The sequence below is a fragment of the Lepidochelys kempii genome, chromosome 9 (assembly GCF_965140285.1).
Source record: "Lepidochelys kempii isolate rLepKem1 chromosome 9, rLepKem1.hap1, whole genome shotgun sequence".
Lineage (NCBI taxonomy): Eukaryota > Metazoa > Chordata > Testudines > Cheloniidae > Lepidochelys > Lepidochelys kempii.
In genome coordinates this window covers 96,009,535-96,033,754 of record NC_136388.1, presented here as the reverse complement: position 1 = coordinate 96,033,754, position 24,220 = coordinate 96,009,535, and the positions used below count along the sequence as shown (strand labels likewise).

General features: G+C 44.9%; 1 protein-coding gene across 9 annotated transcripts in view; it reads right to left on the bottom strand.

The window, feature by feature from the left end:
* ATP11C (ATPase phospholipid transporting 11C (ATP11C blood group)) overlaps positions 1-20,472 on the bottom strand; it is a 122,027-nt gene extending 101,555 nt beyond the window's left edge. For 2 of the 9 annotated variants that reach the window (XM_073358408.2, XM_073358416.2), the window contains exon 1: positions 18,786-19,343. In XM_073358408.2, coding sequence (XP_073214509.1) covers positions 18,786-18,962 — 177 coding nt within the window. In that variant the 5' untranslated portion in view covers positions 18,963-19,343. Of the gene's footprint in view, positions 1-18,785; positions 19,345-19,889 lie in introns of those variants that run through there. The other 7 variants (XM_073358409.2, XM_073358410.2, XM_073358413.2 and 4 more) reach the window with 6 other exon arrangements.
* Between the last annotated feature and the right edge of the window lie 3,748 nt (positions 20,473-24,220).

Here is a 24,220-nt window from a genome sequence, read left to right as displayed (position 1 = left end):
GCTGCAACGGTAGTTGGTAGAACAAATTGTACCCTTGTTTCTCACACACACTCCCATTGACAAAAATAGGACTTTTGCCCAAAGATGAGGCAGAGTTATTTACTGAAGCTACTAGCATTCTTAAAAATCCACAAATATAACTGATCCATTTGGACAGTTTAACCTCTGGGCTGCAGTTTAATGTTTTTGATTCAGTAACAGGCAGCTCCTCCTACAAGAATAGCTAGCATATTACACTCACAAACGGCAACTATGCATAATTCATTTTGTCCTCTTTAAGAAGTTAAGCCTTTCTAATTTAGTCTTCGTGAACTGCATCGTTGTCATTGATTCACTATTTCCTATTTGGAAAAGTCAAACTAGTTTTAAAAGGTTAGCCACAGTACAACATTAACAGCTCTTAGCAAGTTGCTTACACACATTTTTTAAAGTGCAAGCCTACAAACATTTCCACTCAAAGTGCAGATCAAACTCGGAGCTGACACCAATACAGTGTTTGTAGAACAGAAACCCTCAAAACCACTCCCAGCCGAAATGCAAAACCAGTAACACTATAAGCAAGAGCTTTAGCTGTGTCCTTTGTTCTTTTCCCCACATTATATCTGTATCTACCCTTTTCACTGTCCAAGCACTACAATAAGAAGTGATTTGTGAAACAAAATTCTGACTATAGGCCCAAATTATGTGTTTGGTTACTCTGTAATCTGAAGCCACTAAATTTGCAAAGTTTCAGAGTAACAGCCCTGTTAGTCTGTATTCGCAAAAAGAAAAGGAGGACTTGTGGCACCTTAGAGACTAACCAATTTATATGAGCATAAGCTTTCGTGAGCTACAGCTCACTTCATTGGAAAGCAGAAACAGGACAGAATCTCTCTAGTGGTGTTGCACAAGTCAGAAAGAACACACCTTGACTTTCAGGTCACATAGTTTCCTGAACTAGCAGGTATAAAATACCACCTTTGTTTGCACATAGCAAGCATGACCAGGAGTCACAGGGACACACACTAATTTTTGCAGTCATTTTCAAATTAGAACTGCTCTTCAGATCATTTTAATAGTTGTGAAGCTTTTGTAGATTCAAAAACATAAGGCAGCATGCACCGTATTTAGATCCTCCTACACACCAACTGATAGTTTTAGGCATATTTATGTGCGAACAGTGGGTTTTGATTTTGTATACCATCTTTTATACCAAAAGTATTTCAAAATACTTTAAAAACTGAATGAATTGGCTTTGGGAAGTTAGTGGTATCTCCCACAACTCTAGATACAAGATTAAAAATACATCATCAAATTCTGTTCATAATTACTCCTAGGCAGCCCACTGGAATCAAAGAGAATCACACAGGTACAACAGCAGAATTTATCCGACTGTTGCCAAACTACTCATTATCATTTTAAGGTAAACCAAAATGTTTTTAAAGCTATTAAGTCACTATAATGGTAAGAAAGTATTTAATACAATATAGGAAAGATGTTTTGTAAAATACATTGCTAATGTTATCTTTTCTTTCTGCAGGTCACCTTAAACAAAGCCAGAGCTACAAATCTTTACTAAGCCAGTTTGTCAGAAGCAGATTTAGTCCCAGTGCGGTCTTAACACCTAGGTTTCCCAGAGTTACATTACAATCTAATCCTTCCTAATGCATCTGGATTTCTTATATTGTACTGGGAATGGATCCAGAAACTACAAGCTGATCTGAATGCATTAACAAGGACTGGATGAGATCTTAGTGTTGTTACTTAATTAGAATGAGATCTTACTGGTGCAAACAAACCCAGGTTTCATCAGCAGTAATATCATAGAATCCAACATCACTCTGTAAGAGAAAACTAAATTATGTAGGATTCCTATGTTTTATCAGATCCAGTGCCCCTTATGCCAGTCATGTTAGTTATGTTGGGGTTTAATACAACCCAGATACAAGCAGAGAAAGCACACTAAAGCACACTTTTAAATTTGAAATAAATAAATAAATGTACAAACTAATCTTCAAAGAATGCAAAAGCCCCAATCCTGCAACTGGATCTGCATGTGCAGGTTATAACAAACAGAAGTGGAGAAGTTAATAAAGCAAGGCCTGGGTGCCCTTGGTATTTGCACATTCGAATACCAACTGCATGCAAAAAGTACAGCAATTTCAAACACCAAAGAAGGCATTACATTGCGTATGCACCTTATTTTATAAAGATCTAGCTGCAAACATCTACACCTGGCCATACCAGGAAAACACCATACATTTATATTACTGCCCCGGTGGTCTCTTCTAAGGCTTTGTCCACACTGACAACTGAATGACAAAACATCTGTCATTCAGAGTTGTTAAAAAACAAACCAACCAACCAACCAACCCCAAAAGACAAATGTTTTGTCCATGAAAAGTGCAGGTATGAACAGCACTTTGTTGGCAGGAGCGCTCTCCTGCCGACAAAACGAAAACCGCTCGTTGGAGGTGGACGGGTTTTTTTGGCTACACTGCACGCCTGTTAGTGGCACAGCCTGGGGGCCGCAAGCAGGACCAGTATTAGACTCACTGGGCCCAGGAAGAAAGCCATAGCCCCGCCACTCAGGGCTGAAGTCCGGGGCCCCAAGCCCTGCCTCCTGGGGCTGAAGCCAAAGCCTTTAGCTTTGCGGGCCCCCATGGCGTGGGGCCCCAGGCAATTGCCCTGCTTGCTACCCCCCAACGCCGGGCCTGGCTTTTATATGCAGAAAACCTATTGTTGTGCCACAAGTCAGCCATGGAGTTTTTATAACACGTTGGGGGTGGGAGAGGAAGGGGTTCAGGAAGAAAAAGGTTGAAAACCCCTGCTGTAGACTGATCCTCAAGAACCCTAAGGGAGGGAAGGAGAAATAAATAGACACCAGCAAACTAGCTCTTCAGTTTTATTGTTTTTCAAGACTCCTCTCAAGTCTTTGTGATAAACATGAAGATGATGCAAAACTGCTACTGTAACTTAGCACCTCTAATGCCTGTCCTAACATAGTCAAAGGGTATAAACGTTACAGCCTCAAGGTCAGTATTCATTCATCATTGGCCAATCGATGGCTTAAAAACATTCAGCACTGGGAAACTTGCCTGAGCACGAGAAACAGGAGCCCCATATTTCTGCAGGCACACCATATACTTGGCTGCAACGATTCCTACATCAGATACTTCTCACCGTGTTCTTAAACCAGACACGTAGCAGTGGAGGGAGGGAGTGCCATGGAGATAGGTCTACATGTATGGGTGTACACACACACACACAATCCCCTAGTGGCAGATAGATTGTCATCAACCTCTTCACTAAAGGAGCAACTTCCTTCCTACTTTGAAATCCTTCACTCACCTGCCTAAAAGGAGTGGCAGGATTGAACAGCCTTGGAGGCCCAGTCCCTGCACTAGCCCTGACCCATCCCCATGGCAGAGTCATGCTCCCACTGGTTCTCTGGGCAGGTCCCCAGTGTGCCACCTCTCTATACGCTCACCATGCGCCTGTTACCACAACCCCTTTCTGCTCCTTTCCTTTCTTGTTCCTCTCCACGCCTCCCAGCGGAGGGGGGCAGAAGGCCCTGAAGAATGTTATATTTCTTTCACCGGATTAAGCCACTTGCAAAACCTGCCAGGCAAGAAACCGTTCCCTTGTCCCCCCACCCCAGACCTTGGAATGCAAAACGCATACTTTTCAGATGATCCACAATGAAAAACAGGTTTTGATTTAAATAAATAATCAGGCTAAGGAAAAACAGGCTGTTTTGCAATGTTAAAAGAAAAGGTGCCTTCCAGTAGCATAGGGTTTCCCCCCATGCTTCGGAGCATATATTTAAAATCTGGTAGGAAGACAGTCTTTATGCCAAGGATGACAAATATCAGGGGGTAGCATCTGAAGAAGTCGGGTTTTTACCCACGAAAGCTTATGCTCAAATAAATCTGTTAGTCTTTAAGGTGCCACCGGACTCCTTGTTGTTTTTATGCCAAGGATGTGCCTTTTGCTGTCCTAGAAGGATCCATTGAAATTTAGCCAACATATAATCGTCTCATTTGGAGGAGGTGGGAAAAGCGGTTGGGGGGGAGGAGGGGAAATGTAGTTTGCAACTTCTTAGAATTTAGCAGCTGAAATCGCCACATGCCCTGGATCATGTACCCGCACCTCAAAACCCCTGAGGCTGATCAGACTGCACATGTACAATCCCCACAGGGTGACGGAGCATGCCCCAGCACACACCTACAGACGTACAAAAGGACCTTCCCTGTAACACTCCCAGCCAGGGTGGGGCCATGCACATGAATTGGGGTCCTGTCTTTCCAGTACTCTCAATGACCTCTCTGCTGGCACCCAGGCAGCGTGGAGGAGTAAGCCATCCAACTGAAATACAGAGTGAGCAAGAGCCAGACTGGGGAGATGGAAAGGAGTGGACAGACAACCTGATGAGTCGTGGAGTGGTTGAGCAAGAAGACTGGGGCGAAAGTGAGAAACCTGATGAGCGGTGATTGGCTAGGCAAGGAGAATGGGACAGTGAGGGGAGCCAGGGATGAGAAAGAGACAGAACAGGGACAGGGATGAGTTAGTGGGGACAGGGCAGAAGGGGGTCAAGCCTGGGGGAAATCAGAAGAAGAGAGTCTGTGCCCACTAGAACACACCTCCAAAGCCCAGGATGGAACCCAAGATTCCAGAGTCTCACCATTCCTCTGCTGTCAGCAAATACCCGTGAAACCCACTAGCAAAACACGTTACATCCCATTGTAGTGTTCATCCACACAGAAGAGGACAACCAACTACAGCTATCAGTTACTCCATCAGCTCAAGTGGCAGGGGTCTAGGTGGTGGATCTAAAGGTTACAACCCTGCGGATGTCCTATACGGAAGTCAATATGATGTCACATGACAGAATTTCTGTTTTTTCAGCTTGCTTATTTTTAAAAAAAAAATCCCTAGGGAATTACCCAAAAGACTACATTAAAAGAACATTATTAAGGTTGCAAAGTCAAGCACTCAGAAATTAGGATATGCCAAATTAAGGTTGCCCGTGCAACCTTAATTCAGACTCCTTGTGCGTATGCACTATGGTACAATCTTGAATTACGTGATCACATAATATTTTTTCCACAGACTCCTGCCTCATTTAATACACAGGACAGACCTGCTCTCAAAATGAATTAGGAATGTATAGTAAAAGAAATGGTTTTCTCGAGGATCCCTGCCTCATTTGCTGCAGAAATTGGAAGATGTGTAATAAACAAGGCAGGGAATGCAGGAAGTAGCTGAACGCTACTCTGGAGAATCTGATTCTATCCCTACCTCTGACCCAGAGTTCCTAGGTGATGCTAGACAAGTACGTCACTAAAACCAAACTTTTGACAGGTTGTTACTTTCACAGCATATTCCTCAGTTTCTGGTTGCCCAACTTGACACCCTTAAGCGCGGAGAGCTCACAGCTGCCACTCAAGGGGAGCTCTGCTCTGAACGTATAACAATCTATATAAAACTAAGGACTGTGAAAAATTAGGTCCTAGTCATGTCAAGTTAGGCATCTAAAATTAGTAAAAGTGATCCCTTAATCTCTCTGTGACTTGCCCCCCCCTCTGTAAAATGAGGATAACAGCATCCCCTCACCTCACCGGGGGGTTGTGAAAATAAATCCACTAATGTGGTCATGAGCAGCATAGAAAAGCCCATAGGAAATTATTAATTCTGCCTTCAGAGCAGGGTCAGAACACTGTGCAGTAGACAAGTCCTAGGGCCACACACTGAACAATGAGAAAGCAACATATTGAACAGTTTTTCATTTACGCGAGCACAGTCCAACCTGTGCACTAAATGAGGCTGTCAATACAATAGCATGTGATCATGTAATTAAAGACAGTCTCAGAAAGCAGATGCACAAGGGGACTGAATTAAAGCAGGAAGCCTTAAATCTGACATTTCCCAACCTTCTGACTTTGCCACTGTAATAATGTTCTTTTAATTTAGTGCTGCGTGTAGTATTGCATATAAATTAAAAACAAGAAGCTACATTTATGCAAGCTTGCAGATAAAAGTCCTGAAATGCAAAGGGTTAATAGTACTGCCGATTGTGTGGACCAAATTCTGCTCACATTACATGCTTGATTCCACTTTGTAACCTCCAATTTGGCCCAGGATCTGTTAAAGTTTGGGTTTAAACGGCCCAGGGTATTGTTTCCGAACCTGGGAATGTCAGTCAAGTCCTGAGGGGGCAAGACACAGAGATAAGAGGGGAGGGTGGGGGAAAGCTGCTTGATTGCAGCTCTACCCCACCCAACCGATATACGCTTCAGAGTTATCTGCTTGACTCCAGCCCTGCAGCTGCTCCTAATGCAGCTGGCTGCGTGGGACCAGTTCTTGTGCACATACATGGCTGAAGGCTTGGGCCAGTGGGCTGCTGAACTAAGGAATTACCACAAACCTCATCACCTTCCAAGCTAAGTGCAAAGCGCTTTTCTTTGACCTCGTCTGCGCTAACACGTATAACAATGTGTGTGTGTGTGTTACTTTATAGCCCTGGCTGGGATGATTTAACTGGGAATTGGTCCTGCTTCGAGCAGGGGGTTGGACTAGATGACCTTCTGGGGTCCCTTCCAACCCTGATATTCTACGATTCTATGATAGTAGCCCACTCCAGAGCCTGACAGGTTCGCCATAACGCCATCCAGAACCGCCTGGTGGAAGCCATCACACCGCGCCTGGGGGAGGTCGCCATGAACCGCGCCATCCCCGGTACTGACAGCCAGTTGCGACCTGAAGTCATAGTCACCGACGAGGCCCAGAAAAAGATCATCCTCGTCGACGTCACGGTCTCCTTTGAGGACAGGACCCCGGCCTTCCGCGAAGCCCGAGCTCGTAAGCTGGAAAAATACGCCCCCCTGGCCGACACCCTGAGAGCGAAGGGCTACGAGGTGCAGGTGGACGCTCTGATCATCGGAGCCCTGGCGCTTGGGACCCCTGCAACAAGCGTGTGCTGCGGACCTGCGGGATGGGTCAATGCTACGCACAGCTCATGCGGCGCCTCATGGTCTCGGACGCCATCCGATGGTCCAGGGACATCTACATCGAACACATCACCAGCCACCGACAGTACCAGGAGGTGTGAGCCTGTACGACATCGTGCATCAACTATGGGAAAGGGACTGAGAGACTTCTTCCATTGGACCATATGAACTGGAACCATAAACCCACTGAACATTAAATCCCACCAAATGAGGGTAAATCCATCCTCATCATCGTATCCACTCATTATATTCCACACCTGAACATAGCCATTATATGAACAACATACTCCCATATCTCAATGTCTGTACTTTGACCCATTAAACTTTTACCCCCAAGCGGGGAGATTGCAGATTATGTATTCCTTACGCCACCCGTTCCTAAACCAAATTTCACACCCCTTGATAATCTGTACCTTATTCCCGGATAACCAGAAACTTCTGTGCTTAAACTCTGTACCATTTTCTTTTTACTTCAACATTATTACAATATCCAAACCAGAACACTCTCCTGCACACACTTCACCTCCTGGGGAAGAGGATAAGAGAATACGTACATGACAAACATTAATCATGTTGCTTAACATGCTTCTGAAAAGCACTCAGATACTACGGTGAGGAGTGAGGTATGAAAAACAACACAGAACTTTGTCCCTCTTGTGGTGCTAACTCAGCCACAAGAACACGTAATTCTCCCAGCCTCACAGACACAATTGATGCCTTTTCTTCTCTCCACACCCCTCAAACAGCAGTGACTGAAAAAAAAAAAATGAACACGGAGAAAATGCATAAACAGGGGGGAAGGGACAATAACCATACCACGCATGGCATGGTATGGGACAAGTTGTGGAGGGAAGGATGGGATTGAAACCTATGGAAGAGGGGGCTTCACACACACAAAAATGCCATTGGGAACCAGTGGCTATAGCCAAATACAACATTCCCTACTCCAGCAAGAGAGCCAAAGTCAAAGGGCAGTTTGCTTGCGTAAGGACTACATAATTTGGCCCAGTGCAGAGTTATGCAAATCCACACCAGCAGAGGGAATAAGTAAAACCCTGTAGTGTTTACTTGCTTTTAGGTATGTGCAGTAATTCTAAAGCGAAGTTTAAAAAAAAAAGGGGGGGGGAGATACGGACTCTCCTCTGGTGAAGGTCTGCCACATGCAAAGTCTGAAGTTGCAATGTTCAGCTGTTGCAAAACTTTTACCTGAACTTTGGTTTGGTTTTTATTTGAGAATTAGGAGAGCGTGAAGACAAAGCATGAGAATAAGGGGCTTGTCTACACTTACAGTGCTGCAGTGGGCCACTGAAGCACTTAGGGAAGATGCTGCCTGTGCCAATGGGAGAGCTTCTCCCACTGGGGGAACCCTACTCCACCTCCCTGAGAGGCAGTAGCTATGTCATCGAGGAGAGTGTCTATCCCGGGGGTTCTCAAACCGGGGGTCGGGACCACTCAGGGGGTTGCAAGGTTATTACATGGGCGGGTCACAAGCTGTCAACCTCCACCCTTAACCCCGCTTTGCCTCCACAATTTATAATGGTGTTGAATATAAAAAAAGTGTTTTTAATTTATAAGGGGGGTGGTAGGGGGTTGCACGCAGAGGCTTGCTATTTGAAAGGGTTCCAGAGTAGCAGCCGTGTTAGTCTGTATCCACAAAAAGAAAAGGAGGACTTGTAGCACCTTAGAGACTAACAAATTTGAGCTGTAGCTCACGAAAACTTATGCTCAAATAAATTTGTTAGTCTCTAAGGTGCCACAAGTCCTCCTTTTCTTTACGTGAAAGGAATCACCAGTAAAAAAGTTTGAGAGCCACTGGTCTACACCAGGAGTTGGGTCAGTATAACTGCATCACTCCTGGGTCTAGATTTTACACACCCCTGAGCAATGGAGTTACACTGATCATACATTTGTAGTGTAGACCAGGGCTTAGTTGAGATGAACCCTTGACTGTAAGTTAAGACCTCTGAAAATCAAAGGCAAACAGACCATAAATGACCACATCACGGCCTATTCAATTACATGTGTTTATGTTAAGATACTCTGACTGGGAATGCTTACACTTGTAATCTGAAGTGCAGGTTTACTTTGCCTCCCACCTCAAATTAACTAAGGGCGTGGCTACGCTTGCGAGGTACAGCGCAATAAAGGAGCCCCAGACCCACGTAGAGCACTCTGACTCTGCAGCTACAGCGCTGCTGGTCTCCACCTTGAGGAGTGGAATAACCTTTGCTGCGCCCGCCCGCTGGAGCGCTGCGGCACCAGTGTGAACGAGGTGTTGCTTTCCTGCCCTCTGATCAGCCTCCAGAAAGGTCCCATAATCCCCTTAAGTGGCCACTCGTCATTGTTTTTGAATCGCTGCAGGAATGCGGATATACCCTTTGAAAGCTCCGTTTCTGACTGCTCCAAGACAAAGCAACCATTACTGTGGAATGCTGCGTGTGAGAGAGAGAGGTGGGGGGGGGGAAGAAGGGCGGTCTGCTGCTGTCTGAACTTACAAGTCAGCATGCTGACATGTTCTCTCTCTCCCCCACATACACACAACACACTCCCTGTCACACTCCACCCCACCTCCCCCCATTTGAAAAGCACGTTGCAGTCACTTACATGCTGGGATAGCTGCCCATAATGCACCGCTCCAAGTGCCGCAAATGTGGCTACGCCAGTGGGCTTGAAGCGGTCAGTGTGGACAGACTGCAGCGCTTTCCCTACTGCGCTCTCCAAAGGCTGCTTTAACTCAAAGCGCTCTCTGCAGCTGCAAATGTAGCCATGCCCTAAAGCTGCATTCCCAAAAAGCAATGAAATAGTGCTTGCCCTGCCCTGCCTTGCCATCATTACATGCCTAGGGTGCTCTGACTGTCCTCCTACCTTCAGCAGCCCTAAAAGTCCTCTTGTGGTGCAATAATGCACACCCTGGAGTGCCCCACTGCCTTTATTTTTAAAGAGATTCCTGATTTTCTCTCTCTCCACCTTCGCTTACTCCTTAGTGCGGACAAAGTGAAGCCAGCCTGGCTGTGAATCACACATCAGACAGAGTTCCAGGAAAATTCCCATCTGTTACATGCACATAGAAAGCAGAGGGGAATGAGAGGGGAGGAGGCGAGGAAATTGGAACAAGAAAGAAATAAACGACAGGGTATCAGAAGGCAATAAAAAGAGACAGCTGAAGGTGAGCAAGACACACAACATACCAGAGAACCACCAGTGCATCACTCCTGGACATTCATTATTATGGCATCCAGAAAACAAACACATTATGTTAGAACATAATCTATTGCTGGGTGCGGACAATGAGATAGACAGCAGAAAACTTAACAGAGCTATGCTTCTGCCTTCTCCCAAAATAGCTCAAGTCGACTGACCTTCAGGGCATGCTTCAAGGCCTATTTACTGAGGCTTTTCAGAAGGGGCTGAGAGGAGCATGTTGGGGGAGGGGAGAGGAAAGTTTTATAGGTTTTATGGGCTTGCTGCTGCTTTAGATTGGTTAGTCTCTAAGGTGCCACAAGTCCTCCTTTTCTTTTTGCGAATACAGACTAACACGGCTGTTACTCTGAAACAAATATTACTCTAAAAACAACAACAAGAATCTAAACTATAAAAAAGAGGCACATGTGGACATAAAAGCCCGGGCTCAGAAGGAAATCTGTGGGCTCTTTGAAGATCTTAGTGCTAAACACTAATTTCTTTCCTAAATTTTTGAAAGTAAATCACAGAGACGGTTCTTCCCACTAAGCCAGACCACAGATGATCCAGTGATGTTAAGGGATTTACATTATGGTATCACTGGTGTGAAGATGGTCAAACTCTACGCTCAGTGTCCCGCACGTAAGCCTCGCAACTACTAACAAAACTCCAAGAAGGCGATTTAACTAAACCAATCCATTTGGTATTACACAATGAAATAATCTTCAGAGCACAACTACAGCAAAGTGTAACATGCCCAAGAAGTCCAGGGGAGTAAAATTTAAGACCAAATAAAACGGGGTTGTAAATTACTGTCCACTTATTTTTTTAATTCGAGCACCATTCGAATGGTAGCCGATTTAAAATGTGTATGCCAACTTCCGTACTTTTAGATCTTTCACATTCTTAAGGAGGGTAAGAAAAACTTCAGGAGCCAGATTCCAGCTTCATTTGCAGGATGTAAATTCAAAACAACACTCAAGCCAAAGGAATTTGCCCACGTTTACACCTGTGACAATTAGATCAGACAGCGACCTAAGTATATGTTCTGTTGGTCACAGGATAGAGAGACACAAGGTGAGTGAGGTAATATCTTTGATTGGAAAACACACTGCTATTGCTATAGGACTTCGGAGGAGACATGGCTGAAAAAGCCTAACCACTGTGCAGCATTAGCTCATTTTAAGTCATCTGATTTGGACAAAAAGAAAAGGAGTACTTGTGGCACCTTGGAGACGAACCAATTTATTTGAGCATAAGCTTTCGTGAGCTTCATCACTCCGATGAAATGAGCTGTAGCTCACAAAAGCTTATGCTCAAATAAATTGGTTAGTCTCTAAGGTGCCACAAGTCCTCCTATTCTTTTTGCGGATACAGACTAACACGGCTGCTCCTCTGAAACCTTTTAACAGATTATATTTCAAGCTGGCTGTATCCCTTAAAGTAGATTAACAACTATGTGCATCTGATTCCTCCATGTACTGGGTCCAATTCTGATCTTACTAACAAAGGTGAAGTCATTGACTTCAGCAAAATCACTTTAAATTTACATTTATGAAATGAAGATCAGAATCCTGAAATTTTCTACTTGCATGTAGGCAGAGTTGTGGAACAGCTCCAAAATAAACGACATATTCTGATTGTACCCTCTCCCACTACTGGTAGTTAATTTCCTCCCATTCTTTTTAAACCTTACATAAGAATACATCTACAGGAAGAAAACTGAGCCAAGTTCAATAATCAATCTCATTGTTGATAAGGGAAGAAACACTTGTTATATATAAGCTGTGAGATGCATGTGAAAATGGGGTTTTAATATTCATTGCCATTTATGAGCCTCTGGCAGAAGCCATCTAGTTGAGAAGTGACAGCGTCTGTCAGAGTAGCTTTATCCTTATGTCAGACAATCTTCCACCCATTTTAATTGTGGTACTGAATTTTTCTGCAGTGCTGCTGCCATGACGTGCAAGTCTCTTCAAAGACCAACATTTCCAGAACCCACAGGATGGGGCACTGGAAGAGGAGTCTCTCTGAAGATCTCTTTGCAGAGATCCCCACATGTTGCTCCCTCCAGGAATAGGCTATAGGACCAGCCTCCAAATCTAGGAGATCTCCTGGGATCCCTGAGGCACACCCAGGCAGAAGCCCTGCACCTCCACACTAGGTCTGGCAACCCACCACACTCCTTAATAGGGACTCCATTTGGCTGCAGCTGCAGCCAGAACCTCAGAAGAACAATGCAGCCCAAGGCTTTTATTTTTCAATGTTTCTCACTCTTATGGCCATGCTGCCTTCCTGAGCCTACACAGACAGTTCCAGTGTCTCTGCTGCTGCTCATTGCTTAGCCAAGCAGAGTAAACTAGCAAGACTCCAGCCAGTTGCACTGCTGCTAGTCGGAATCCTGGGACTCAAGAGAATCAGTTTCATGCTGCTACCAGTTGGCAAAACTGAAAGCAGTAGCAAATATAGGAATTACTCATAGTGTAGGCAAAAAGAAAAGGAGAACTTGTGGCACCTTAGAGACTAACAAATTTATTTGAGCATAAGCTTTCGTGCGCTACAGCTCACTTCATCGGCTGCATAGTGTAGGATAACCCAAAAGGAAAGACGGCTGGGAGACAGAGTGGCAGACCACCCTACCCCCGCCCAGCAAAGCAGCAGCCAGGAAGCTGGTCTCCATTCTCAACCCCTTCTCTGTGGGGAAGACCAGGAGTGAATAGAGAAAGCGCCTTCATCCTTTCAGCAACTGGGGGTAGTGGTGGAGCTTTAAAATTTGTCTCACACCTTCTAGCCAGAAGCTGAGTCAGCACATGGAGAAGGTCCCCACAATCAGAGCCCAGGGACATCTTCCTGGCAGAAACTCCAGCCTCCAGACCCTTCCCAACACCTGGTGCCTCACCATGGCACTACCCCTGGTGGGGCCTCTCCTCCCTTTATCTTTCACACCTGCCTCTAACTAGTAGGTTTAGCTTCCAGTTGGTAGGTACCTTGTACGTTTCTGAGCCCCAAGCCAAGCAGGTCAGAGAAAATTCCATTCCAGGTTTTTCAATCATTCTTTTCCCCCCTTGTGCTTTAGAGGAAGCTTCCAGTCATTTCAGGCTGGAGGTTGCAGAGCAGCCTGAGGCATCCTCCAGTGCTGCGGCTAACACTGCCTAAATCTAAGCACTAAAAACAAGACCATGCTAAGATTGTTTTATAAAAATTTAACTCATTGCACTCATGAAAAATTCACTCTGTCGGAGAGATTAGAGTCTGTCCTTAAGGATGGTGAATCTCAGTATCCCTGGAAGATGTCGCACGGAGTGTATTTTAAAGGTGGCATAGGGAGGCACACAAGGAGGGGGGAAGAGGAGGAGGTCGGGGTTTTTTTAATCTTTAATGTCGTCAATAGTCTAGACATTCTGATTTTTTTGTTTGGGTCACAGAAGGGCAAAAGAATGCTCAATAGTGCTTTACAATATTTATTTGGTAAAAATTACAAACACGACAAATGTGTAAAAGTTAGCCACCAGTGACAATGCAGGGGTAGACCCTGTGCAAAGTGCAGAGTCTGAGCATTATTGCAGTAGATTGTGCCCGTTTATTTAGGAGTGTAATTTCCAGCACAGTGCAGAGCTAACCAATTGGGATTACATCGGGGTTTATATTTTTATACACCTGTATTGAAGAATTTCTGGAGGCCAAATTATACCTCTCAGCTACAGGTCTCTTGGTCAGAAGTGTAAAATTGTTCCAAAGATGTTGCTATTGAATCACTGGACTTAATTATGTTTGAGGGAGAGTTGAGGGCTATATTTGAGGCACTGGTTTGACTAAGGTTTTGACCGAAGCGTGGCCTTAACACAGCAGCACTGAAAATAATAATGGCTAGTGTGCACACTTTTGTAGTCTATTTTATATTTGTGCCTGAGACATTGGGTTAACTTCATTGTGCAATAGAAAATACGGTCGGTGGTCACCACTAACATTTCAAAACTGCAGAGACAAAGCTGTTGGCTCTAGCTGTAATGCATTGAAATACATCTCCCAGACCTTGACTTGAATTTAACTCAGCCTTGTGCCAAATCTAGGAATATTTCTCTGCTCGCTCAACGTTTTTGCTGTTTGGCCACATCAAGAAAACTTCTTCTGGAAGAAGTATCCCATCTGCAGCAGCCGAATTCAACTCAAAGCATTCCCTCCCTCCCCCCCTGTCATAAATATAAAGGGAAGGGTAAACCCCTTTGAAATCCCTCCTGGCCAGGGGAAAGCTCCTCTCACCTGTAAAGGGTTAAGAAGCTAAAGGTAACCTCGCTGGCACCTGACCAAAATGACCAATGAGGAGACAAGATACTTTCAAAAGCTGGGAGGAGGGAGAGAAACAAAGGGTCTGTGTCTGTCTGTAGTCGTCTTGGCCGGGGATAGACCAGGAATGGAGTCTTAGAACTTTTAGTAAGTAATCTAGCTAGGTATGTGTTAGATTATGATTTCTTTAAATGGCTGAGAAAAGAATTGTGCTGAATAGAATAACTATTTCTGTCTGTGTATCTTTTTTGTAACTTAAGGTTTTGCCTAGAGGAGTTCTCTATGTTTTTTAATCTAATTACCCTGTAAGATATCTACCATCCTGATTTTACAGGGGGGATTTCTTTATTTCTATTTACTTCTATTTTTTATTAAAAGTCTTCTTGTAAAAAACTGAATGCTTTTTCATTGTTCTCAGATCCAAGGGTTTGGGTCTGTGGTCACCTATGCAAATTGGTGAGGCTTTTTACCAAACCTTGTCCAGGAAGTGGGGTGCAAGGTTTTGGGAAGTATTTTGGGGGGAAGGACGCGTCCAAACAGCTCTTCCCCAGTAACCAGTATTAGTTTGGTGGTGGTAGCGGCCAGTCCAAGGATAACGGGTGTAATATTTTGTACCTTGGGGAAGTTTTGACCTAAGCTGGTAAAGATAAGCTTAGGAGGTTTTTCATGCAGGTCCCCACATCTGTACCCTAGAGTTCAGAGTGGGGGAGGAACCTTGACACCCCCACCCCAGGGGAATTTTTACGTAATTAGTTAGTCCTTATGGAACATTCAGGCCAGCTATGAGGATTTCTTTTCTTCTTTTGCGGTGTTTGCTTGAGATTACAGTTCTGAAGTGAAAAGGCTTCTGTCGAGAACTGGTAGACTCTACAGTATCTGTAGGAGCGTTGGGAGTTGTGTTCAGGCTGACTAGCCATTATTAGTTTCAGAGCTGCTGTGTTATAACCATGCTTCAGTCAAAACCTTAGTCAAACCACTGCCTCAAATATAGCCCTCAACTCTCCCTCAAACATAATTAAGTCCAGTGATTCAATAGCAACAACTTTGGAACAGTTTTATACTTCTAACTAAGTAAGCTATAGCTGAGAGGTATAATTTGGCCTCCAGAAGTTCTTCAGTTCTCCCACAATACACATGTATAAAAATATAAACCCCGACATAATCCCAATCGGTTCTGTTAGTTCTGCACTGTGCTAGAAATTACACTCCTAAATAAACTGTCTACTGTAATAATGCTAAGACTCTGGACTCCACACAATGACTGCTGCACAGGAAAAACGAGCAATTACAAAATTCAGCCCAAGTAATGAGATCACAATGAAAAGCTCAAAGCAGGTTCAGTGGTACTGAAGGTCTTTAACATACTATTTGGAGACAAAGAGTACTTGTGGCACCTCAGAGACTAACAAATTTATTTGAGCATAAGCTTTCGTGAGCTACAGCTCACTTCATCACGAAAGCTTATGCTCAAATAAATTTGTTAGTCTCTAAGGTGGCACAAGTCCTCCTGTTCTTTTTGCGAATACAGACTAACACGGCTGCTACTCTGAAACCTGTCATTATATTTGGAGACAAGACATACTTACCAGACCTACTGGCTGGCACCTTTACAACTGCTTTAAATTAAGATGTATATCCACGCTATTGGGATTATCAGTAGCTAACTGCTTTTACAGATGAGACAGGGTCTGTCAAAGCTTAGTAGTGACAACTCTTCAGATTCAGACCCCAAATCTGGACACAGATGAGGAACATATACATTTAAGAACACTGGTGTGCTCTGACCATAAGTAGGCTTGAAAGGATTCGATTTTTGTCAGTGAAGGTCAATTTCACCGTACACATACAAACCAACAAAAAAAATTTCATTAATGATAACTGAAACTGCCAGATAGGCACATTAAGAAAAATGCTCCTTGAGAAATTATTAGAGTTTGATTTAAGGATATTTACTTTACATATTTTGACATGATGTTGACAATTTGAGTTTTAACGGTTATAAGGCTTTAACTTTTTGAATCTCAGCATCTACTGTCAATACATAAGTGTCTGACACCCACACTTATTTCCCACCACTGTAAAAATATACATTGATAAAAACTGAAAAAAAGCTTAAAATCCATGTCACCCAACTGTGAAAATTTAAACCCCAATGTTGATCTTATCCGTCAAAATTATTTAAAAAAAAAAAATCGAATTTTGCTAACCCTATCCATAATTAAAGACATGAAAAAAAAAACCTCAAAAAAAAAAAAAAGATTGTTTTTGTTGTTTTAAGTCAAATGAAATCAGCTTATTTTTGTTGTTTACAGGCACTAACATTTGCAATGCAAACACTGCAGCCTTGCACAACTGAAGAAGAATTAGAAGGCGAAACTCACTGATTTAGTTTCATTGGCAAAGCAGAATGAAGTCCCGAGTGTAAAACACGTTAGGTGCAAAAGGTGTAAATTTGATTAAATTCTTTCAGTCTTAAGAACCAAGATATTAGGAATGCACAAGCGTTTTTTTGTTTTTTTTTAAAAATAGACATGCTTTTAATATGACCTCGGAAACACTTATTTTAAAACTTTTTTTCCTATGAAGTAATGAAGACTTGTTATAAAGTACAAAAATGCACAGTTCAGGTCCTGCTAACAACCTTAACTCTGAACCCATAATCTCATCCATCCTGAAACTACAAATTAACACCCCTTTAAAACTTGGGTGAATCGGAGCCCTTTAAATAGGGTTCTGTATGTTTAATGTCCCCATCCCACCTGCAGAGGTAGCTTTGCAGAATCTTTCTGAGTACGTGTAGACAGTTTTGACTGAAGGAACCATTCAGCACTGCCCTTTCTGCACGTTGTGTATTAATTTATAGTGGCATACAGGAAATGCAAAATATTACTGTTTTGATTTGGTAGCATTTCACATCCTCTTTACACCAATGTAAATGGCTAGACAAGGTGCAGGACAATGGTGAATCAGGCCCAGAGAGGGCAGCTGGGTACTAGGTCAGAGAACTTCCAGAGAGCCTCTCTTCTGGAAATTGTCCACATTTTGTGACTGTGTCTAGTAAACAGAATAGCTTTTTCTTCAACTGCCTCACTCAGTTTCTCCTCTTCAGCAGAGGTCCACTGACCACTGAAAAATGACCCAAGGAGCCACCATACTGCAAACAAAGAAAACCCGATCTGCATTTGCAAAATGAAACAACCTCTCAACCCCGTGTTGAAAATGCATATCTCCCACACGCTGCACAAAGGCTGCTGAGCAAGAAACAGCCGCTGGTACAAATGACAGTGAACCCCCCTGGCATGAACACGTCATCTGTCATCCTCAATACTCAATCCAGAAACAGCCCTCTCCCCCATCAACTCCTTTGATATAAACAAGGCAGCACAATCTACATCAGACCTCTCATATATGCAGGGGTTGTAATACCCCACATTGTCACCCCAATACACTTCAAAAAATAAGAGATTATGATACATGCTCACTTTGCTTCTGAAAGTACACGCAAGCCACACAACATAACACTGCGCACATCATGTTACCCTATCAGATACCAATTTAAACAAGGAAATCATAAATTCCAACAGGAGGTGGGTATACTGGGTCAGAATTCAGATTTGCCAAAGAACCTTTGCCACACATTTCCACACAGACATGTGAACACCCCAGCTCCCCCGCACCTCCGCCAATCCCACTGTAACATTAACTTAGTATTTCTTAGCATTCAAATGTTTCATTTTGTAACTACACATTTCTAATATTTTTTCCTGTACAAGTCTTTAAACAATACTGTCTCTATAACAAAGTTCAATTGGTATTATTTGTTATTCTAGGACAATCTAATGCTGAAAAACATGAAATAGTGACGCAGAACTTCTAGCCAGATGTAAATGGCTTTTACAGCGTTCCAAAACAAGAAAACAATAGAAATTCTGTCAAAGATAAGCAAATATTCACAATATTCAAGGAAGGATTTCATCTAAATATAGTTTCTAAACGTTTCCGTAACAAGTAAACTGTAAAAAACAAAAAAACACAACACCCTAGACCCTGAACAGATCTTTACATCAGGTATTGTAAACGGTTAGTTACTCAGAAATTTTCTTCCATAAAGATTTAAATAGTGTCCAGTTCAGGTCCTTTTTTCATCCCTGGAAGAATTACAATCCAATTGCCCACAACTTCAGAGTGTAAGTAATAACGGATTTGTACTCTGCAGAAAGGAACAGCTGTTGCAAAAAAAAACAAAAAAACCACCTGGTCTAACAGCTTGCAAAGGCTAATTTGCTCTAGTGTTACTCTGTATTCTAGCAAACTGGCTCCAAACTTACTCACTTTTGAGTTCAGCACTCTGTTTTTACATTTCATGTAAATGTAACTCCTGTTCCTTTTGTGCGCAAGCATGGGTATGCTCGAGGTTCTGTTGCAAGCTTCTGAAACTTTGTTCCTGACACCAGGCAGTGATGTGCCTGGAGGAAAAGCTATGCCCCCCTGCAGCATCCTCGTCCACATTCCTAGATCACCACCAGAGACACACACAGTAGAACATCGGCTAAGGGCCACCTCCAAAAGGCAAGTCCCTGTTTTACATGACCATGTAAATTATCTCCAAGGTTCCTAGTACAATTTTCTCTGATCTTTAAATTCCTCCACTACCAGGAAACCGATTTTTGCTGGTTTGAGGGGAGGTTGCTTAAAACAGGTTTCCCATTCCGGACAGCTTCAGCTCCTTTTGCCTGTCCTGTAAAGTGGATGTACAGCATATGCACATATTAGGCAGTTGCCTTGGTTCCTACTGCCATTAGCCCCATGATACCTGCAGGCATAGCCACAAAGAGATGCAGAAAAGTCCCTTTATTAAGCCTTTGTATTCAGTGTCAGTGACCACTGGAGGTGACCATTTGCTTCTGACAGAGGGAACAAAAGACAGAGATGGCACAGACAATCAAAAGCCAGATTTTGGTCATTATTTCTGCAGGATCAGGAGGAATTATTCACCTGCCAATCCCATCGAGCCTGGTAGGCTACAATCAGCATTTAGGGGGAAGGGAGAGCAACCTGGTTTTTGTTGTTTTTTCCATCCTGCACCGTGCCTTCAGTTTGATGCATCTGGAGGGGCTATCAGCTCCTGGGCTGAGGACATGCACTGTCCCTTGGCGGGACCGCATTTGGGGGGCTGGAGAAGGAGACATGCGATCAGCCCCTAATCTGGGGCAATGCCCAGTGCCTTCATTTCATTTCACTGGGGGGGACTGGCGAAAGGGGTTGCTTGATCAGCCCGTGAGCTGCGATGTTGCCAGGTGCCTTCCCGACACTGCACCGGGCCCGGGGGCTGGGGGGGGGGGGGGGGCGTGCGCCCCAGAAGCGGTCCCTGCCCCGCTGCGCCTCTGAACAGCGAGCACCAGCCAGAGAACATGGGGGGGGGAAGGGGGTACTTACAAAGCGATTAATGCTCCAGCGCAACATTGCGAGGCGGAGGCGGCTCAGGGAGTCAGGCAGCCGGATAGTACAAGCCCCGGCAGGAAACCACTGCGGCGGGCGGAGCAGCGCCAGGGCCGGCCACAAGCTTCCCACCTCCCCGCGCCCCACCACGGTCACCGGCGCGCAGCTCCCAGCCGCATTGCCGCCCCACGCCGGGGGCTCTCCTTCGCCTGCCGGGGCGCCGCCGCTAGGCTCCCCCCGGGCGCCGCCGCCGGGAGGCGGGCACCATGGCCAGGCTGCGCCGGGCGCCGCGCTTGGGCTCCCTCCCCGCCCACCGGCTCGGCTCCAGGGCGCGGAGACGGCCCCGGGGACTGAGCGGCTTCTCCCTCCCGCCAGCAGCGGCGGCGGCACCGGACGCCACCCCGGGGCCCCGCTGCCTGAGCTGGGGAGGGGCCCGTGCGCTAGGGCGCAGCGCTCCCAACCTCTCCAAGGCTCAGGGCGCGCAAGCCGCTTCCTGCGGGGAACGCGCCTCCGAGCCCCCCCCTCGCTTCGCCCCTGCGCCCAGCCACCCCTCCCCGCTTACTTCCACTTTCTCTTGCTAAGTAAGCGCGCCTCCCCCTATAGCTTTTGTCTGGCTGCTTCTCGGGAGGGGCGGGACCTTCCCTCGAGCAGCCTGGGATGTGTAGTCTCCCCACCAGCCCGAGAGTCGCCGCCACCGCTCCAGCTAAGCCCTGGGGCGGGGTTGAAATATGGTTTCTAAACGTGCTCGCCAGGAGAGCTCCTGCCGCGGGAGAACACACCGCAGCTGCCGCAGGGCAAGGGCAGCCGCCAGATCGCCTGAGCTTTAGATTATTTTAAAAATAAATACAAATAAACCAACATCATCCTTTATTTCCCCCTATTGTGACCCTCTATGTTGGCAACCTCACTCCGGTCAGCATGGACACGTGGTTCCTGGACTGCTTTGCACGTCTAGAGCCACCACCGGCTGGCTTTACTCGCACAAGGATTGCCCCTGAAGGGCCTGCACTCCTGGGGACAAATTATTCATTTATTGAGCACTGCTGGACTGACGTGCCAAACCCTTGTATCTGCGGAAAAGGACCTAGGGGTGACAGTGGACGAGAAGCTGGATATGAGTCAGCAGTGTGCCCTTGTTGCCAAGAAGGCCAATGGCATTTTGGGATGTATAAGTAGGGGCATAGCGAGCAGATCGAGGGACGTGATCGTTCCCCTCTATTCGACATTGGTGAGGCCTCATCTGGAGTACTGTGTCCAGTTTTGGGCCCCACACTTCAAGAAGGATGTGGATAAATTGGAGAGAGTCCAGCGAAGGGCAACAAAAATGATTAGGGGACTGGAACACATGAGTTATGAGGAGAGGCTGAGCGAGCTGGGATTGTTTAGCCTGCAGAAGAGAAGAATGAGGGGGGATTTGATAGCTGCTTTCAACTACCTGAAAGGGGGTTCCAAAGAGGATGGCTCTAGACTGTTCTCAATGGTAGCAGATGACAGAACGAGGAGTAATGGTCTCAAGTTGCAGTGGGGGAGGTTTAGATTGGATATTAGGAAAAACTTTTTCACTAAGAGGGTGGTGAAACACTGGAATGCGTTACCTAGGGAGGTGGTAGAATCTCCTTCCTTAGAGGTTTTTAAGGTCAGGCTTGACAAAGCCCTGGCTGGGATTATTTAACTGGGAATTGGTCCTGCTTTGAGCAGGGGGTTGGACTAGATGACCTTCTGGGGTCCCTTCCAACCCTGATATTCTATGATTCTATGATTCTATCGACTATTTGATATTAAGAGGCACAGCAATATCCCAAAAAGTGGAAAGATTACAGGAAATAGCAAAATACTACCAGAAGTAAACTGTTCTGTGTTCTTCATATACCTAAGTACAGTAGAACCTCAGAGTCAGATTTACAAACTGACTGGTCAACCACACACCTCATTTGGAACCAGAAGTACACAAGTGGGCAGCAGCACGCGCGCACACAAACTCACACACACACACCAAACACAGCACAGTGCTGTGTTAAAGGTAAACTTGTTAAAAAAAGGGAAAGCGGCATTTTTCTTCTTCATAGTAAAGTTTCAAAGCTGTATTAATTCAGTGTTCAGTTGTACACTTTTGAAAGAACCGCCAGAATGTTTTCTCCAGAGTTTACAACCAGCCTCCATTTAGGGTGAGCAGACAGCAAATGTGAAAAATCGGGACAGGGGGTGGGGGGTAATAGGAGCCTATATCAGAAAAAGACCCAAAAATCAGGACTGTCCCTATAAAATCAGGACATCTGGTCACCTTACCTCCATTCCTGAGGTGTTTGTAACGCTGAGGCTTTACTGTGCTATCAGTATGGCCTAGTGGTTAGAGCACAGTCTTAAGCACAGTCAGGGTAGCTTGGTTTCTAAATGCTGGCTCTGGCCTGCTGGGTGAATTTGAGCAGGTCACTTTTCCTCTCTGTGCCTCAATCAAAGGGAGATAAGGATAGGGGCCTGCTTTGAGATCTACCACTGAAAAGTGCTATATAATGATAGTATTGTTATGTGAGTAAAGGATGGCATATCAAGCCCTCTAGTTATTTGTTATGCCCTTATTGGTAAAAATATAATCTATAATAATATTATGTACAAATGCAGAGTGTAGGGCCCAGTGGGAAAATGGTATGGGCTCATGTAATTAAAGACTGTATCATAATGGATATACAAGGAAGCCAAAGCAAGGTTGCCCAGGCAAACATAGTTCTAGCATTTCCTAAATTCTGAGTGCTTGAGTTTGCAACTGTAACTTTTTTTAAGATAGTTTTTGGGGTGTAATATCCTGTCTTTTAAAAAACAAACAAACATAATTTCCATCATGTGGAACTATAGCAACTCCCCACCTGGGTGATCAGTGGACTTGGGATCTTTAGAGCCACAGCACATTCCTCTACTATATGACCTAACAGTCTAACTGGTAGCAGTAGAAGGCTGTTATCTTTCATGTAGGTCAGCCACCACACTGAACCCAGCTGGTTGCTAGATTGCAAAGGAATGTTCAGAGTCAATAATCCTGAGTTCAGTTCCACATTCTGGAAAGGAGTGTGTTTATAACCCCTTCTGTCCTTGTTTCTGTCATTCTGCTCCTATTGCCTGTCCCCTCCCAGCTGCTGTCCCACCTCCTCCAGCTTTTACCCATCTCTCCCATCCCCAGCCTGTGTCTCTGCCATCTACTCCATCCCTGCCTTGACTCCCACCTCATCCTTTCCCTTATTAATCTATCACCAAACCCTCACTGCTGCCACCCGATCCCCAGTTCCCACCCATTTCTGTTCTCCATTTCTTATCCTCCCCCTTCCATTGCCCCTGCCTATCCCAACTCCTAATCTCCCCACCTCTTCTCCCCGCTTTGTACTTGAGTCAGGGCCCCACCTCCTTTTCCTACTCGTTGCCTTGACAACAAGAATGCCAATATCGGGAGCCCAAGAGAGAGTCTCCCTGCTCTCAGTTCCAGCACTTCGTACCACAATGGCCCTTGAAGTCAGGAGGAGCAATTGCAGGCAAGGTCATGTTCAGCCCCGGGATATCACACACATAGTCTGGTCATTCCATATGAGCTGGGCGGAGCTGGAGCATGCTCAGTGCAGACAGAGACTTTAGAGATTTTAGCTGCCAAACACTGAGAAGACTTTAGTGAGCAGGTGCAAAGTAAGATTTTTCAGAGGCATATAACCTGGCCAAATGTGGATGGCTTTTCATGGAGATGGCAAAGGGCACATTCCCGACACCAGGCTGACTGCCCCTGCAAAATGTCATGTCTATGGTTCCAAAGTATGGAGATGCTCAAGCTTCGCATCAAAACAATTGCAAGGTTTTTTTTTTTTAAGGGCAGAACAATCTATTTTTCCCTGAGCTCGTTCTCAGAAATGGCTTGACCATTTTAGCTTGAACTTCCCCCAAAAAATTCAGCCTTAGGCAGACACCCAGTGAGGAAAATTTAAGTCTGAACAGTTTAAGTTTGGCAAAGTTAGAAGCAGCTGAAAATAGGGTCTTCTAACAGAAAGTGTCGGGCAACCTTAACTATAGGTGTTGCTACACATGCAGCCTATAATCACAAGTAAAACCCATAAAAATAGGTATTTTTGACATTTGTTACAACGAATGCAAAGCAAAAGCCTCAGAAAGCTCCAGGATATTTAGTTTCACTCAAGTTTTGGCTTGTATTCCAAGAAACTCTTAAGTCTAGAACTTAATATTTTTAAGTGTATAGCATTTTTAAACAATTTTGTTTAAAGGGCTTTATCCTTTTTAATTTTGCCATAATGGCAGGGTGATTTGAGAGGGTGGATTAATAATTTTTCATCATATCT